Source organism: Dicentrarchus labrax, unplaced genomic scaffold (assembly GCF_905237075.1).
Source record: "Dicentrarchus labrax unplaced genomic scaffold, dlabrax2021, whole genome shotgun sequence".
In the NCBI taxonomy this organism is placed as follows: domain Eukaryota; kingdom Metazoa; phylum Chordata; class Actinopteri; family Moronidae; genus Dicentrarchus; species Dicentrarchus labrax.
The window spans coordinates 6233770-6250697 of NW_026136711.1; the positions used below are offsets into that span (position 1 = coordinate 6233770).

A 16928-nucleotide genomic window follows, 5' to 3' on the forward strand; every position below is an offset into this window, starting at 1 on the left:
GCTTGTCCCCAGATTCCACAGACAAAAACAGTCATTTACCTCACATATCATAACATCCTTCAAAGTGGACAGAAACTAAATTAAATTCACCCAAAACATCTTTGTTAGTCTTTGGTTATCTTCATAATCTCTGTTAGACGCTGATGATAAAAACAGCAGTTTCAGTCGCTCTACTCAGCTGCACTCGGAGCAGACCGGCTATGGAAACAAACTACAGAGAGGCTGCAATAGCAACACAGGCAGATGGACCATGACTCTACTAAATGCTTACATAGAGAATAGTTGTTTATTGCTATATTCATGTTTTAAATCTCATATAACCTTGGATTGACCTGAGTTTATTTTAACTTTTTGGGATAAATGGCTTACATCAGTGTCTCAGATATAACTGTCAGTGCAAAAGTCTCAAAGTAAATATGATGATTACATGATTGTCTCAAACTGGAGCTTAGTGAAGCTGACTTACATTAACACTAAATGTACTAAATTACATGTTAACCATTATGCTCCCTCGCTGTTGATTGGCCAGTAGACTAACCTGCAAACTCTAACCTTTATACTCACTTCCTGGTCCTTGTCCCCTCCCCACAGAGGAAGCCTCCCTCAACCCCTCAGTCTCTAGTGCCTTGCCTCCAGGTAACACATGGCTCGGGTGGAAGTCTCTGTTTTTCTTTACTTTCCTGTCCTGGTTTTTCTTTCCCTGTTTATTTTCTCTTTTTATTATTTGACTTTTTGTTCACTGCTTCTCTCTCAACTTGTGCCTCTGTTATGTTATAATATTAAAACACTTAATTATGTTTAATATGGTATGATATTATTTTATTATGTGCCAAAGGTGTGCCAAAGTTTTTTTTTTTTCTCTGTTTGTTTGTGAGAAGATACTGTTTTCAATACAGAATGGATTTTCATATGCATGCACCACAATCCATCCTCTTAAGTCATTTGATCTCATATTGAGTCTAAAGATTGAGTCATAATGTCCAGTTTGGTACGATAATACACTCGCTCCAAGCTGTTTGTTTATGTTATTAGGGAGTCATTTTCCTAATTTTGCCATATTTTCTCCTTTTTGATATATTTCCCAGTTCACTGTTGATTTTGAAACTGTAAACTGTGTTTCAAAACATCAACAGTGAACTGCGAGATTTGGACAAGTGCGTGACAAGTGTTTCGCAGCATGCCTATTCTTGTATGTGTCTCCTTGTATAGCACAGTATGTGTTTGCCATGTTTAAGATAGTTCCTGTTGCTCTGCAGACCGTCCAGACCCTCCGATTGATCTGGATCTATCTGACCCAGCTGCCCGCAGCATTCGCCTCACCTGGATCCCCGGAAATGACCACAGAAGCCCAGTCACACGTCAGTAGTCACACACTCCTCATATATCTGTATTCACTCACATCTCCTGGACATCCTGGAAGGATTAAATTGCCCTGTATTGTCGCATTTCCCAAAAACTTGTCTTGTGTTACAGGCATACTGAGCTATATTGGTCTGGAACGGGTTCAGCTTTCATTCATCTCATATACCCCCGTTCCACCAACGTGACCCCAGTGCTTGTTCTGGGCTGGTGCTAGTGCCAGTTCAGAGTTTGTTCAACTTAAGAACCTTTTAAGAACCGGTTTGCTTTTCCACTGGATAGAGAGCTACCATAGAGCCACATCATTATGTCACTGTACATCTCCAACGTTAGTTATTGTTAACTAGCCAGCTAGCTTTTGGTCAGCTAACATTACCTAAGCAAGAATAGCTACTCATTTCATCAACGTTACTAGCCTTGAAAGCTACCAGTGCCTGAAATGGGTCAGTACTCACTGGGTACCACTACTTACCGAGTATTCTTCTTCTTGAGTGCTGCCTTTTCTGGTGAGCATGGCCGTACCTACCACTACTCACAAAGGTGGAAAAGTTATAAATTATTGCCTAAAAATAACCACTTTGATGCATACCTCTCAGACCAACCTAGCAAGGTCAGTTTTTGGACCTCAGTATTTTAAAACATTTGTACAGAAATGTTAGTAACACAGCTAGCTTAACACGAAGAAAACAGCACTGAAATTGTCCTTGTTAAAAAGGATTTAAAAAACACGGTTAGGTTTGTACTGAATTAGGGTACTGGCACCTGTTTTGGTCCAATTCAGGCACTAAAAGTAACATTAAAGTTATGATCATCATCAATGTTATGAAAAAACATTGATGGGAGAAATATGTTGCAAGTTGTGCTTGCTTTGGTAATGTTAGCTGACCAACAGCTAGCTGGCTATCCAGCTATGCTTGTATCTGCCAAGAGCTGGTTCTTTGGCGAAACGCTAATAACTGGTTCCAGATTAGGCACCGGTTTCAAACCAGCACTAAAACTGCCTTGGTGGAAAAGAGGTAATAGTCTCCTAACACTGAGTGCATCCTGTAGGGAGATTGTGTGAGTAAAGGAGAGCTAGAAAGGTGAGGTGTTAGTTAGTCTCAGGTCACCAAGCTCAGGAAAGAAATGATAGTGTAGGGAAGCTGAAATAGAAGTACTTATTCAAGTACACCTAATACCTTCAGTAATTAAAGGCCACAATTATAATCCATCAGAGAAATTTTGCAGTCCTATTACTCGTAAAATGATAATTATATGCTGTATTTATAGAAAGTTTTGTAAAATTAATGCGTTAGGGTCATTAAACAAAGTTAATGATGAGGGGATGAAATTACATTATACCAGAATACATGAAGCCACAACTGCAGGTGGTCCACCGCAGGAGCAAGAGCTGATCTCAAGAGCCTTGAAAACCTGCTGAACTCCTCACACTCCCACACCTTTAACAGTAAGCGGTCTGCCATTTTTTAAGCCAGCTGTGTGTCTCTGCAGAGTTCCTCGTCCAATTCGAGGAAAACCGCTGGGAGCCAGGCAGGTGGCAGAACCTGTCCACTTACCCTGGAGACCTCAACTCAGTCATCCTGCAGCTTGCCCCCTTCGTTAACTACCAGTTCAGGGTCATTGCCATCAACTCAGTGGGCCAGAGTAAGCCCAGCCGCCCCTCGCTAAGATATAAGACCAGCGGAGCTGGTAAGGAGCACAACACACTCACCTGGAATCATATGTGTGTTTTCTGTTGTTGGCTAAATGTAGTTTCAACCTACTTTATATGAAAAATACAGTTCTGTTCATCACAGGTTTCAGCTCCTCAAAAGACAATTTTAAAGATGAACAAACAACAGTTTGTATGTATAGCTCTGACCTGTGCAGTTGTGAATGTTTTATTTTGGTATACAACTGTAGCAGTCTTACAAAATAAGCAGGAGTACATACTCTAGAAGCCACTTCAGGTCATAAATGTGTACCTGCGGACTTGGGGCTTGTTGGAGTTGAACTTGTCTGATGTAAGTGCATTTTGTTATGTCAAAACAAGCCCCAGATGCCATTCCCAAAGGTCTTCGAGGATGGGGCTCCAAGAAGGACAATATGGAGATCAGTTGGGAGGTAAGACTTGATACTAGAGATCTATGCCAACCTCTTTAGCAGTTGCCATTGTTTTTTCCAAGGAAACTTTTCACTTTTCACACGAGGTCACACCAAGTTAGTGTTAAACCACACCCATAGCTCATGTCGTAGCTGCCAGTAGTTCTTCATAGGATGCTAATTGGTTTGAACCACTGTGTTTGGACATTGGACAGGCAAGTCTGGCAAGATGGATTCTTGCGTGATCTAGTGATTTCGTCATTCCGTGAGTGCAGTTGCCTCGCAAGGTTATCATGTAAATGTAAAGTTATTTGAAAGTAGTAGGAATTATGTACTGAGGACATATGTATAATTATCTTTCACGCCTTTCTGTTTCCTCAGAGCATGAGAAAACATTCTAAGATTAAAGCTGCAAGCAGTGTTGAGCGGGATCTCGCACTCCACGCAACTCAGGGCGTGCTGCGGCCGCGTCATGTGCCGTCGTAACACGTACGGACCAAAACATGAAAATCTCACGTAAATCAGCTCAAAATCGCCAGGCAGCACTTACTTCCTGTTGCTAGTAGGTGGCGCTATCACTATGTCTGAATGTTGTCATGTAGACGTGTTCAAGGCGAGACTGTTATCAAACACGTGAAGTTTCATTGAGATTGGACCACGTACGGTGAAGTTATGGGGACGTGTTCAGGGCAAAACTGTTTCAGAATATATTAAGTTTATTGGAGATTGTACATTGCACACTGAAGTTATGAGTACTATTTTATGGCGAATCTGCTGAAATCAACAAGTTGTCACTGGCACGCGGTTCAACGTACAGTCTCAAATAGCACAACTTTTAATCAGCACCATAGTAGATCTGATAAATTCCCTAGGAGGAATTTGTTCAAATACAACACGATAAATCACAGAAAATGAGCCCGGAATTCAAAATGGTTGACTTTGATGCCACGCCATGGACACGCCCTTTAATGTACATGCACAAATAGCAACTTTTAATCAGCAATGTTTTTTGACTGTACTGACCAATTTTGAAGCAGATACGATAAATTCTCTAGGAGGAGTTTGTTCAAATACAACGCAAAAAAAAGCTGGAAGTCTGAGTAATGCCGGAAATGGTATCACAGTTTGACATTCGATTCAACCTGGCCAACTTTGAGGGCACGTCACGGACACGCCCTTCAACGTACAGTCACAAATAGCACAACTTTTAATCAGCACCATTTTTCTGTACTCACAAATTTTGAAGCATATCCGATAAATTCCCTAGGAGGAGTTCGTTCAAATACAACGCGAAAAGTTCGCCGAAAGTGAAAATCTAAATCAAAATGGCCGACTTCCTGTGGGGTTCCCGGCATGTTACACTTGCCTACCGAGTTTCTTACATATCGGTGAAACGTGGTGCCGGGGCTGCTTTTTTTATCCTCTAGGGGACACTACAAACACAATAAACATGATTTTTGGTATGTGAGCTTCAGGCACCAGTCTACACGTGCACTGTGAATTTCATATTCATAACTATTACGGTCTCCGCAAAGTGATTTACCCTGCCACCAGAGCGCCACCTAGTGGCGGATTGTTGACGCATTTTTTAACGAGCCTCAGGGAGCCATGGGGAAGCATCGTACCAAGTTTCATTTCAATCACACATGCCGTTATGGAGATATAAACTTCTTCATTTTAAAGAGCGCCACCTAGAGGCGATTGTGCATGATGCCTAAGGAAGACATGGGGAACTATGGACCCAAGTTTGGTGTCGATCGGACATACCAATGTGGAGAAATGGTCTGCTTCCTTTCTTGACGAAAAATTTACAGGAAGTGCTAATTTTATAACGTGCTTATTTTTTGAAATATCAAAATTCTTTGAATTAATTTTTTATTAGGATGGTCCCCAGATGCTACGTAAAATTTTTTGTGCGAATTGGACAAAGCACATAGGAGGAACACGAAAAAAGTAGTTCATGGACATTTCGCGCCCTGCTGGAAAAAAATTCAGGCGGAAGTGGGCGTGGCATATATGGGGAGATTCAGCTTTATTCACCAAATGCGTAGATATAAGGTTTTTGAATGTGCGACAAACGATGCAGAAGTTATTAGCCTAAACGCATTTTTTATGATAGTAGCGTCACCTAGTGGCCAACCCAAAAGCGACACATAGAATATCCCCATTTTCACCAGGCCTGACAACTTTGCCAAATAAAATTGAGTTTTCATATATGTTCAGGGGGGCAAAAATGCAGTCAAAGGGAGCTAAAAATAATAACAAGAAACATAGCAAATACAATAGGGACCTCCAGCGGTCGCTGGCTCGGACCCTAATTACATTGATTTCACTAAATAAATTGAGAAAAGGCCTCACCGCATACACTGTGCTTGTACACTAAGTTGACATTACACGAAAATAGAAAGAGTTTTTCAATCTCTAGGCAAGATTTAAAAGGCTGACTCTGCCATATGGTTTTCATGTCCATGGTGGAAAGAGATGGTGGCACAGTCCCACATTCATACACAGTTCTGCCCCAATGTAAATCGTTTTGGGAAAAACACATGTAATATAGTTACAAAACCAGTCAGTATCTAGTAACCAGTAACCTTGCTGATTCAAAACTTCAGGAAGGGTTCAAACAAGTGCTAGCACTAACACATTTCGCTAACTGGAATGTGATAAAATGAAAACATTTAAGCAGATTTGACTTTTATTGATGACATGAAAGACTCCAAACCTAATTAACTGTCTTTAATTTGTTGTTTTTTTCAGCCTCTGCTTGATCTGGAGAGAAATGGCCCAAACCTGCGCTACAATGTGTGGTGGAGACGGAAGGAATTGGAGGAGGAGTGGAATAACGTGACCACGATGGAGTCCAAATATGTTGTCCAAAACACAGAAACCTACGTGCCTTATGAGATCAAAATCCAGGCCATGAATGAGTTTGGACCGGGACCTGAATCCAATGTGGTCACCGGATACTCTGGAGAGGACAGTAAGTAGATACTCAGTAGATATCACTTTGTGAAAGCCAATACCAACATTGATTTCTGGAATAAGCCTGATAGATATTTTGTTTTGATGTCTTTCAGGCTGACAATAACTCAGAACTCGGTGTTATTAGCCAATTATTTAATTTCATTCATTTTTTATTATTCTAGCACAAACAGACTGAACCTTTATGGCTATTCACACATCCTGTGTCCCTTTTTGTGTGTCCAGAGCCCACCGACGCTCCCACTGACCTGCAAATGTCAAAGGTCGATGACACCACGGCACACATCCACTGGAAACCTGTGGACTTGAACTCTGTCCAGGGAGAGTTCAAGGAGTACAGAGTGAGACTGGCTATGTTTTTGTAACGCTGGACTAAATACAGACACTGATTTGCAGTTTCTGACTGTTTTTTTTGTTTAATCTCCGTTCTTTGCACCCATTAACCCTTCACTTCCCATTCTACCTCCCAGCTGTACTACTGGCGCGAGTCCAGTCTGGTTCCAGGCTTGGTCGTCAGCAAGGAGAAAAAGACTAAGGGTTTCTACAGCACTGTAGCCGGGCCATCTGGCATTCTCAGCGATCTGGTGCCCTACTCCAAATACAAGATGTTTATGGTTGTGGCCAACAACCGCTTTGAGGGTCCACCCAGCAACACAGTGGAATTCACCACCAAGGAGGGAGGTGAGGACGCAGAGGCTAACATCTTATGTAGTTTCACAAAAGTGTTTTGAGCCAAAGGTAGCATATTCATCAGTGTAATGTGGGACATAGAACCACAGACTGTATCAAAAAGTAACCATGACAGCACACATAGGTTACTAAAAGGGACATTTTGATTCCAGCTTCTGGTTGTACCACTTGCTCTCATCTTGGAGTGAAGTGGGATAAACAAGGGGTAATCAACATGGCAGACAATATAGCCAACACGTTTATCCGTTTTAACAAGACCTTACACAGTTGTGTAGGAGTACCTCACCAGCATTGCTGTATGCAGGGTTTTAGAAATACAGAGGGGATTACTAGGGGGATTTTGGGGTTTGCATCAAAGCATCAAAGTAGTTATTTATTCATTATTTACAATTATTTAACCATGTGTAATGTATACCCCTTAGAAAAACTACTGTTGACCTCAGTGGTAGGTACAGCCATGCTCACCAGAGGTTAAGGTTACTTAATAAGAAGTAAGAGTACACATCTGGACAAAATTTAGAAGTACTCAGTACTGGTGAGTACTGGCCGATCGTCACCTGGACACAATTTAGAAGTCAAATTTGCTTTTGGACCATCATGTCTTGTAGTGAAACAGCACAGACTTTGAATTTGAAAAAAAGGTATTTTGGCACTATTGGAATGGATGTCTATGGAGCTAGAGATTTTTTGGAGCCAGGATTCAATTCAATTAAATTTTATTTGTATAGCGCCAATTCATAACAGAAGTTATCTCAGGACATCTAGTGGTCATTAGTGGTACTGCCTTACAAGTCCCCAGCTTTCGGCCATAATGGAAGCAGCTTGGCCAGAACACAATTCTTGTCCCCTCTGTCCTTTTTCCCAAATCCTAGACCCTTTTTTCATTTTTTCTCTTTACTTGTTTGTTTAGTTCCAGACGCTCCGAGGTTCTTCAGGATAAACCGCAGAAGTTTCGACACCATCCACCTCCAATGGGACAAACCTCTGGAGCCCAACGGCATTCTGATTGCATACCAGTTAAAGTACCATACAGGTGATCTGATATGATTTGTCGAACCCTGAGTATTCACACATAAATACAAACTCACCTTAACCTTCAGACTGAAAGCATTTCTTTGGTGCCTCTACTTGTTGATGATTTGCTCACCAGTAAGAGCTGTATCAGTGTTTGTGAAGGTGAATGTACATGTAATCAGCCACTGCACTGTAGAAATACTGTATGTATGTATCTTAGACTCCATCTAATGGAGTTTGGGTAATAACTGGAAGTTTAGTAAAATGATGTCAGTCAAAAGGAATAACTGTGAGGAGGAAGCTCAGTGCTCTGCTGCAGTGCCAGACTGCCCCTTAAGATGATTTAGGATTGATTCGTTCTTCTGTGTGTGTGTGTGTGTGTGTGTGTGTGTGTGTGTGTGTGTAGTCAATGGCTCCAGGGTGGGACATACCCAGTTGGAGACGTTCTATCCCAATGTGACAGATTTCTCCCTCCGCCTGCCGGACCGATCTACACGCTACAAGTTCTTCCTGTCAGCACGCACCACGGTGGGAGCAGGGGAGGTCTTTGCTGAGGAGTCCCCGCACTTCGCTAATGAAGGTGAGTATTTCTACATTTGACCATTTGTTTGCCAAATAATCTCACATTCAGCGCTTCCAGAATTGTTGTTCTTGATGAGGGTGAAAATGCATCTGAACCCATAAATCTCTCCATGGAAACAAAGGTTTACAAAGCAACCGTTTACCAGAGTGATGTTTAAAATTTGTGTAAAAATTTTATTTTGATAATTTCTTGTTCAAAGGAGCCAGAAAAAGTCACTGAAACTCAAATCAAACTTTAAATGATTGCTCACAATTTTTTATCACAGAATGTTTTAGTCACTTAGTTTAAAGGGACATTGTGTAGTGTTTTAAGTATTTTATTTAGCTAAAATCAATGTCTTCATTCATAAATGTGTCCTCATTGGTGTAAAAAGCACTAGCCTACCTGTCTAGCTAATCCACAACGCGTTTTCGTTAAGAGCCAGCGTCACGTGACTGAAACCAGCTATAACGGAGAAGGAGATCAGTGAGAGGCGCTTGTCTCTGCCCCGGCACATTAGAAAGTCTGCACTGCACTTTAGTTAATAATGGAGGATCATACTTATGCCGAGCCACAGGAGAAGGAATCCTCATCGCCAAAAAAGGCAACGTGACCGGCGAATTCAAAAAACGAGGGTGAACATCGGGGTAGCTTTTCCCAGGTGGAAAGAGCTAATGAAGTAGAAAGACTTTCAAAGGGACGCTGAAGTTGCCTGCTTTCTCCTCGACAGGTAGGCTTCTTGGTACATAACGGCTACCGTAGTTGCAATACGCATTTGAAAACGTGAGGCACTAGAGAGCACTATTCGTTTGAATGCAAAATACAATTTCACCGCTAGATGGGAGAAATTCCTACACAATGTCCCTTTAAGGATAAGGAAATAATATGTATGTATTGTATTTTATTCTCAACAAATCCCATGAAAAGTCCCAAACCAACAAGGAATTGATGGTACTTACTAGAACAGTCATGATATCAGATTTTCACCACTTGATCATTGTGGCCAAAAGAATTCACAATAACCATATTATCAAGAAATCTATAGGACATTTAAAAAAACTAGTGCTATAAGCCAATAAGCCAAATTCATCTTTAAGTCTCTGTCTTAGACTGTCTGTCTTATTTTAGAGAAATAAATTACACTCAAATACGAATGTGTGTGTGTGGGGGGCGTCAGGTATAGTGCATCGAGACGTTACTTTAGTGAAGACTCAGCTGACTGATGGGTCACAGGAGTCAGGGACACAGGTCTTTGTAATTACACAACTTCCAGCCTTTTTTGGCTGCATGGGAACTAGGTTGGTTCGATAATGTGTCTACATTGTGAAAGTCTGCTTTTGTGAATCACTGGAACCTGTATGTGTGAGAGACAGAGAAATAGAAAGTGAGAGAGGCCGGAGCCCCTTAGCAAACACAGGCCTCTTTGTTAGGGTATCAGAAGGAGAAAGGACTTCTCTTTCTCTGATGTAAGACATTATCAGCTACATAATGACACACACACACACACACACACACACACACACACACACACACACACACACACACACACACACACACACACACACACACACACACACACACACACACACAGAGTCTACCAGTGACTTTTGAGGTATATCATGTGCTGTACTGTCAAGAATAACACTTTACAGGTTGTTTTAAAGGGTTGGTTTACCCAAATTTAGAAAACGTCTAGGGGTACCTAGCCATGCTGAACCATACTGCATGGTAAGATACCATTAGTTTTATTCAAGTACAGGGTGTCTGCATGTATGATTTTGACAGGTCTTATAATTGATTGGATTAAGTCTTAAATACTCTTAAATGTAACCTGTAGAACCCTGTAGTAATCCTGTAAGTGAGAATCTGTTGAACCAACCTTGCAGCCTTGTCCCTGTCCTTCTTGTTGTCCCTCTGTCTTTCTTACACCTCTCCCCTTTCTCCCATCTCCCCTTCTCTTTTTGTTGGCAGAAAACTTTACTGACGCTACAGGTCTAGGTAATGGGGAATGAGAAGCACAGCGTGTCTGCCTGTCGCCTTTCCCCACCCACATCCTCCATATCTGTCTCTTTATCTCTTCTTTCTAACACTAAGCAGCACTGCAGTCCACCTCCATAGTGTTGTCCCTGTAGCTCACACTGGCAGGCAGCAGGGGGAGCTGCTGCACTAGTTTAACACCATAGGGTTAAGCGTTAACACCCTTGTGGGGTAAAGGAAGGGCTTTAAGGTAACAATGATTTGTTATATAAAATGGTGCCTGAAGTGGGCCAGTACTCACCAGCACTGAGTACCACATTTTTGTCCACATATGAGTACCCTTATTTTTTACTGAGTACTGCCACTTCTTATGAGCATGGCTTCACCTACCACTGAGGTCACCGGTACTGTTTTTCAAGGGGTATACAATAATAGCAGTCTAAATAAATCGGCTTTTTTCAGTGACCAATTTCTATTAATTTTTAACACTGACAAAAGATTGAAGCCACGATCCATGATCCAAATCCTGCTATCAGTATACTGAGTGACAGATCTTCTAAAACTCCACGACGGCCATCATGACAAAACAATCCTAACTCAAGGTCCACAACTAGCTTTTTCTGGAGCTTTCAACCATATCACACAATCTTTATCAGGGGACTGATAATCCTCTGTTATTATGGGTCTGGGTCTGTTGACATGTTGTGGATAAATGTTTCTTCTTTCCATTAGAAAGAAATGCTATAGTGGTCCCCATGCCACTGTGAGGACCAAGACAGTCTCTGACTGTCTGCCTAAGTGAATGCACAGGGCAGCTGGACTGATAAAGATGGGCACAAACATCCTACACAGTCCTACTTTGTTACTGAAACCAAGGTTAAATCTTACAGACTGACTGTCTCCTTCTTAGAATTTGTTTTATGTGACTATGTGTGTCACTCAGCATGATTTAGGATAGATAAGCATAGTTCCTTGTTTTGAGCAAATACTTAATTGGATCTTCACACACATTCAGCTGGGTAAGTTGTGACCATATTTGGGACACTAGATCTTATGTGTCTGCTGTGTTAAATATCCCCAGTAAGGAGCTAACCTTCAGAATTGGTTTGGCATTTACACAGCAACTCGACTTGTACTGCTGATCTTTATCCTTGATTGAGCCTCAGTAAATATTGCTGTGTAAATCATCTAGGTTTGCTATATATTATTATATCATGTCAGGGATGACAACTGCTTAGCTTGCATGTCAACAGATCAATTTCCATGACAATAGGACAAACTCCATCTACTGATGAAGACCTGCTGGACCTTGCAGTGGTTTGACAAATTATTTCCAAGTCAAGAATGAGCTTTTGTGCTTGAAAAAGATCAACAATGTTGCCAATATATCAATATAACATTGCTGAATGTCAAAAATTACGACTTAAAGAGGATCAATCACATAAGACCGCAACTAATAGTTATTTAAACTCATCTTTAAATGTCCCAGATTATTATATTTATGATATGAAACAGACAAAAGGTCTGAAACTAAGTAAAAACAGAGCAGCTAATGGACTGAACTGCTGTCTATGCTGTTTTTCTTTCTTTTCTCATCTGTCCATCTTTCCTCTGTGTGTATAAGCTGCTGTTCGTCTGCTGCTGTGTGCTGTCAGGGATTGAAGAAGCCCACTCAACATGCTCAGGTCATCATTGGCTTTGAATACAGTTGTTCCGTCTATGATTTATACATTAAGTGAATGGAATATAGCCCAGTTGTATGAAAATTGAACATATTAGATACATCACTTCACATATTCACACATTCTAAATCTTTGGAATCATTTCCTACTAGATGGTCTTCATGATTAGGACCCACAGCTGCAGTAGATCCACCCTTAAACCTCTGATTTCTGAACCAATCCCTGATGGCGCACCTTTACAATGCAATCTCACAGCATCACTGCCTCTTCCTGCCACAAAAGACGTGTTTCTAAAGTGTATGAGTCATTGTCACAGTACAATGTCATGATGGCGCTGCTGTTTTGGGAGTGTGTGTGGCATGGGTGGAGATGCACGTTATTGCATCAGATGGTCAAGACCTGGGAAACCTTTCGATAAATGAATGAGTGACTTGATGAGTGTGCTGGGGATGACAAATCAGCAGTTGGCTTGCGCTCTCACTCACTGGCTTGATCGTCTTGCTTCTGAGCTTTCTCAAATGTCATGTCGCATTTATCCATTGCATCTGTTCACCTGGTCAGTTGTACATACAGTTCTGGGGGTTTCAGGTAAGGTGGCTTGAAGCTTTGGGCTGAATAGGCCTCCCTCACTGGGCTAATGGCTCATGAACACGCTGATGTTCCCACCATCCTGTCCTACTTTCTTTTCTCCTCGCACTGTGGTTTGAGGGCATGCTTGACATCCAACTTGGTGATACAAGCATGCTGGCTGGGGTTTGGGGTTGTTGAATGAGGGGAATGTTTGGGCTGGGGGCATCAGTAGTGGGACCCTTCACTGGCTGGAGATGACCTCAACTTCAAGGTACAGTAAGAGTGAACAACAATTCAAGTGGAAATCAGTGGAAAACCTCACAAGGAGGCAACATAGTGTCTCAAGGTTAGGGTTGTTGTTTACTGTTGTCTAAACAGAAGCAGCCATTCAAGAACTTATTTTAACATTCTAAAATGACTTGAGACCAGATTTCTTTTGTCTAAATTTGTAAAATTATAAGTTAAATCAGGTCAAACTGTTCAAAAAGACTAAAAACCTGAAAAAGAATTTAATGCTAACCTTCAGTACTTGACAGCTTCAGATTCTTTCCCATATTACTGACACATTTTGGTCTGTGCTGAAAAAGTATCAGGGTCTACTACCCAGCCCTAGCACTCAACTGCTGGTGCAACATTTCTAGCAAGCCGTTATCTGCATGGCAAAAATACTGTAAAACAGATAAGAAGCTTAGCTCATAAGTGATGGTTAAGAATCAGTAAATGTATTACACAATGTCCTCAAGAACGACACTTAAAGTGGCACTCGTAAAATTTTGTATTTCACTTTCATGAAGTTGGGGTTCTTATGAGAAACAGATTTGAAATGATGTTAAAATGGAAGCAGTGAAAGTTGAGACATTTTGGCTTTAGTTTGTAGTATGGGAAAAATGCTGGATCCTACATTTCCCATAAAACAGCCATTAGTGTCTTTGACCCCATCGCCCTAGTTTGTAACCATTGAGTATATCACACTTATATAGGTATACAGGCATTTCTTATACATTTGTAGTCTTTTCTGTGGCTCAGTCCAGCTAAAGAAAACATTATCTAACCCTCTCACTTTCCTCAATGAGCTGACATTTAGTAGTAAAAGCAGTGCAGAGCCCTTTTTGAATGCAACAAAAATACAAAAATAAGGGTTTTCCAAGCCTAGCTCTTATACAGTGTTCATTTGCACACTGACAGTCATGTTGTAATAGCTACATTGGTCCTCTTGGTGGCAGTGGCATCTAAGTCAAAGTGTGTATGGATCCCAGCAGAGATTAAGTAGGAAACACTTTTACAGCATTTATTGACTCATGTTGACTTACTCAGGCGTGTGATGTGCACGGTGATGACTGCTGCTTGTTGGGAATTCCATGTGTGTTTCAGCTCAGGACTTCATTGACTTTCTCTTGTGTGTGTCAGTGTGTGTCCACCTGTCTGATGTTCCTGCTGCCTTGTCTTTAACCCTTTGCTCTCTCCCACCTCCTTCCCTTGTAGTCGAGCTTACCGATGCATCCGTGACTTCAGCTTTCACTCCTACTCCTCCTCCTCTCGCTTCTCTTCCTCCTACTACCATCGCTCCTACAACCATTAGTACCTCAGCTTCTACCACTCCTACAACTACGACTTCTACTACTACTACTACTACTACTGCTCCTTCTACCACCACTACAACTGAGGCGACCACTACCACCACACCTCCTGTACTGGTCACCACCAAGCATACCGATCAGAATGTGTTGGGTACATGCTGCTGTCCCATTGTGGTTTTTACTATCCTTCTAGTGTTTTTAGTTGTCCATGAATGGCACTTCATGGATATCAAAAGACGATTGCCTTCTCCCACCTGACGAAACAGGAAACTACATGAAGGCTGCATCCCGATAAGCTGCTCCATACCTGCTGTACAAAAAGTGGGGAATTACTTCAGAATATTGGGATGTAGCCAGCAACTATCCTCCTGGTCAGGAAGTGAGAATCCAAACTTTTTTATTTTGTTCTGAGTACCCTTCAACACCTTAGAGTGATGAGGGTTGCCTATTTCACCTGATAAGGATTGTGATATTGGCCTTTTTTGAGGGTTTTTTAGGTTCAGTTAGCATTGGAGTCCACTCTAAACCATATGTAAGCATTGAATTGAAAAATCCTCTGGAATTATCTTGTGGGTGAATTTCCTGTCCATGAACACATTAAATTTACTTCTGGTTTTGAGCGTACCATTATTGGGATAACTCCCCATCAAATCGATCGTTCGACTTCCTTAGTGCTAGCACCATGCATAGGTCTAAATGAAGCCCTGTGTGTGGTTGTTGTAACTGTGCCCTCTCCCCCTTGCCCCTGACCTTTAACCCTTTACCCCCTCCCCCCCTTATGTAGTGGTCCCTGGGCGGGAGATCTGGAATCTGACGGTGGAGCCTAACAGTAACTACGCTAACGTCAGCTGGAGACACAACTTCCCGGCCGGCAGCAGCGAGTTTGTGCTAGAGTTCACACTGGACAGTAAGAAACCAGCCCAAGCCCAACTTGAGCTATGGAAACCTCAAGCTAAATCTGAACTTAATTATTAGAGCAAAACAACCAGAGCGGTGGCGTTACAAGATGATAATAAGTACAAAGAGAGCTTGGAAAACAGATGTATCAAAATATATCTAACGGTAATGAAATGATTGCGACACTATATAAGAATATAGCTGACCCTTCAATTTAATCTGAGGTTTAAGACTTGACCAGCTGTCATTTTAAAGCTGTACCTAGTATCTTTCATATGAACAATGGGTCAAATGACTATGTATAGCTTTTAGTGATTAACCCACAGTTTATAGCTTAACTTGTCTTAGCTTAACTTAGCTTATAGTGGAGTTTTGTCCCCAAAGGGGCAAACAAACACAGCTTGAATGTAAAGATGTAAACATTTTAATGCAACTTTAAAAGAGCTGATATTGTATAATTCCACATTTAGCTACTTAAACAAAATCCAAAATTTGACAAAGACTAGATTTGTTTAATCCTTTTCACATGAGCCTTAGCTTACCTAAGGTGTTAAGTGCTGGGGATTAGAGAAATGCCTTGATGTCTCTTAAATTCATCTTTATTTACAGAAATCCCCAATAGACCGAAATTCATTCCACTTTTGAATACAATTACCCCCATAAAGTATGACTCAGTGGTCTTCTCATTAAATCATTATTGCCTTATTTTCATGTAAACTATTTCCGTTACACCTCAATGTCAGGTTTTTGGGACCCGAGAATTTCTTGCTCAAGGGTTTTGTTGAAATGTGTCCTTGTCAAAGCAACCTTAATGGACAGCTCTATTAGGCAACCATTCGCTGACAAGACAAACAAGTAATAGAGAGAACAAGCTGATGTGTGAAGAGTATAAAGGGCATGAAAGAAAGGGAACGTGAGGACATTAGTGAAAAGAAAAGATCCTTTTGGTGTTAAGTTTTTAAATAAAACAGAGATAACCAATAACTACAGCAGTGGCTGCTGCTCTGTTCAACCTTTTTATTTAAGGATGTGATATTTGCACCTTACTGCTGACATCTCAATTTGCACCATGTTAGGAAAGCACAAGGTACAACATATCAGTCTGTCCGTCTGTCTTTCTCTCTTGCACTCTTTCTATCTCTCTTTGGTCTTTATATGTTGGAAAATGTTAATCATCATCATGTGACTTCCTGTGCAGTGCACCATCACGATGTTTTCTTTTCAACACACTGCCTGGCTTTGAATGGCTCTTGTTGGACCAGTGCTCTGAAGGGCTGTTCATCTTGTTCTCTCTTAATTGCTGTTTGAATGTGTCACTTTTCTGGCAATCCACGGTTCTATAATCACTTGTTTTTGCTTTTGATTTGGGTGTGAAGCACTCTTGAAGCTTGCTTTATAAAAACACATCATCCCTGCTTTTCTGGAATCCCAGAGCTGGTTGAGATTGGATAGTGTTGTGCTTTTAGACTCTCATATTGCTTTCTACCAATTCAACAGTCTGTGATCTTTGATCAAGGACGGAAAGAAGGGAGGATG

General features: G+C 41.3%; 1 protein-coding gene across 18 annotated transcripts in view; it reads left to right on the top strand.

The window, feature by feature from the left end:
* The window catches only part of nfasca (neurofascin homolog (chicken) a), a 144165-nt gene that overhangs the window by 103615 nt on the left and 23622 nt on the right, over positions 1–16928 (top strand). For 8 of the 18 annotated variants that reach the window (XM_051414907.1, XM_051414908.1, XM_051414916.1 and 5 more), the window contains 12 exons: positions 592–636; positions 1257–1358; positions 2851–3048; positions 3392–3462; positions 6199–6421; positions 6649–6764; positions 6894–7104; positions 8024–8146; positions 8534–8707; positions 10661–10687; positions 14401–14646; positions 15280–15402. In XM_051414907.1, coding sequence (XP_051270867.1) covers positions 592–636; positions 1257–1358; positions 2851–3048; positions 3392–3462; positions 6199–6421; positions 6649–6764; positions 6894–7104; positions 8024–8146; positions 8534–8707; positions 10661–10687; positions 14401–14646; positions 15280–15402 — 1659 coding nt within the window. The remainder of the gene's footprint in view (positions 1–591; positions 637–1256; positions 1359–2850; positions 3049–3391; positions 3463–6198; positions 6422–6648; positions 6765–6893; positions 7105–8023; positions 8147–8533; positions 8708–10660; positions 10688–14400; positions 14647–15279; positions 15403–16928) is intronic. The other 10 variants (XM_051414910.1, XM_051414912.1, XM_051414918.1 and 7 more) reach the window with 6 other exon arrangements.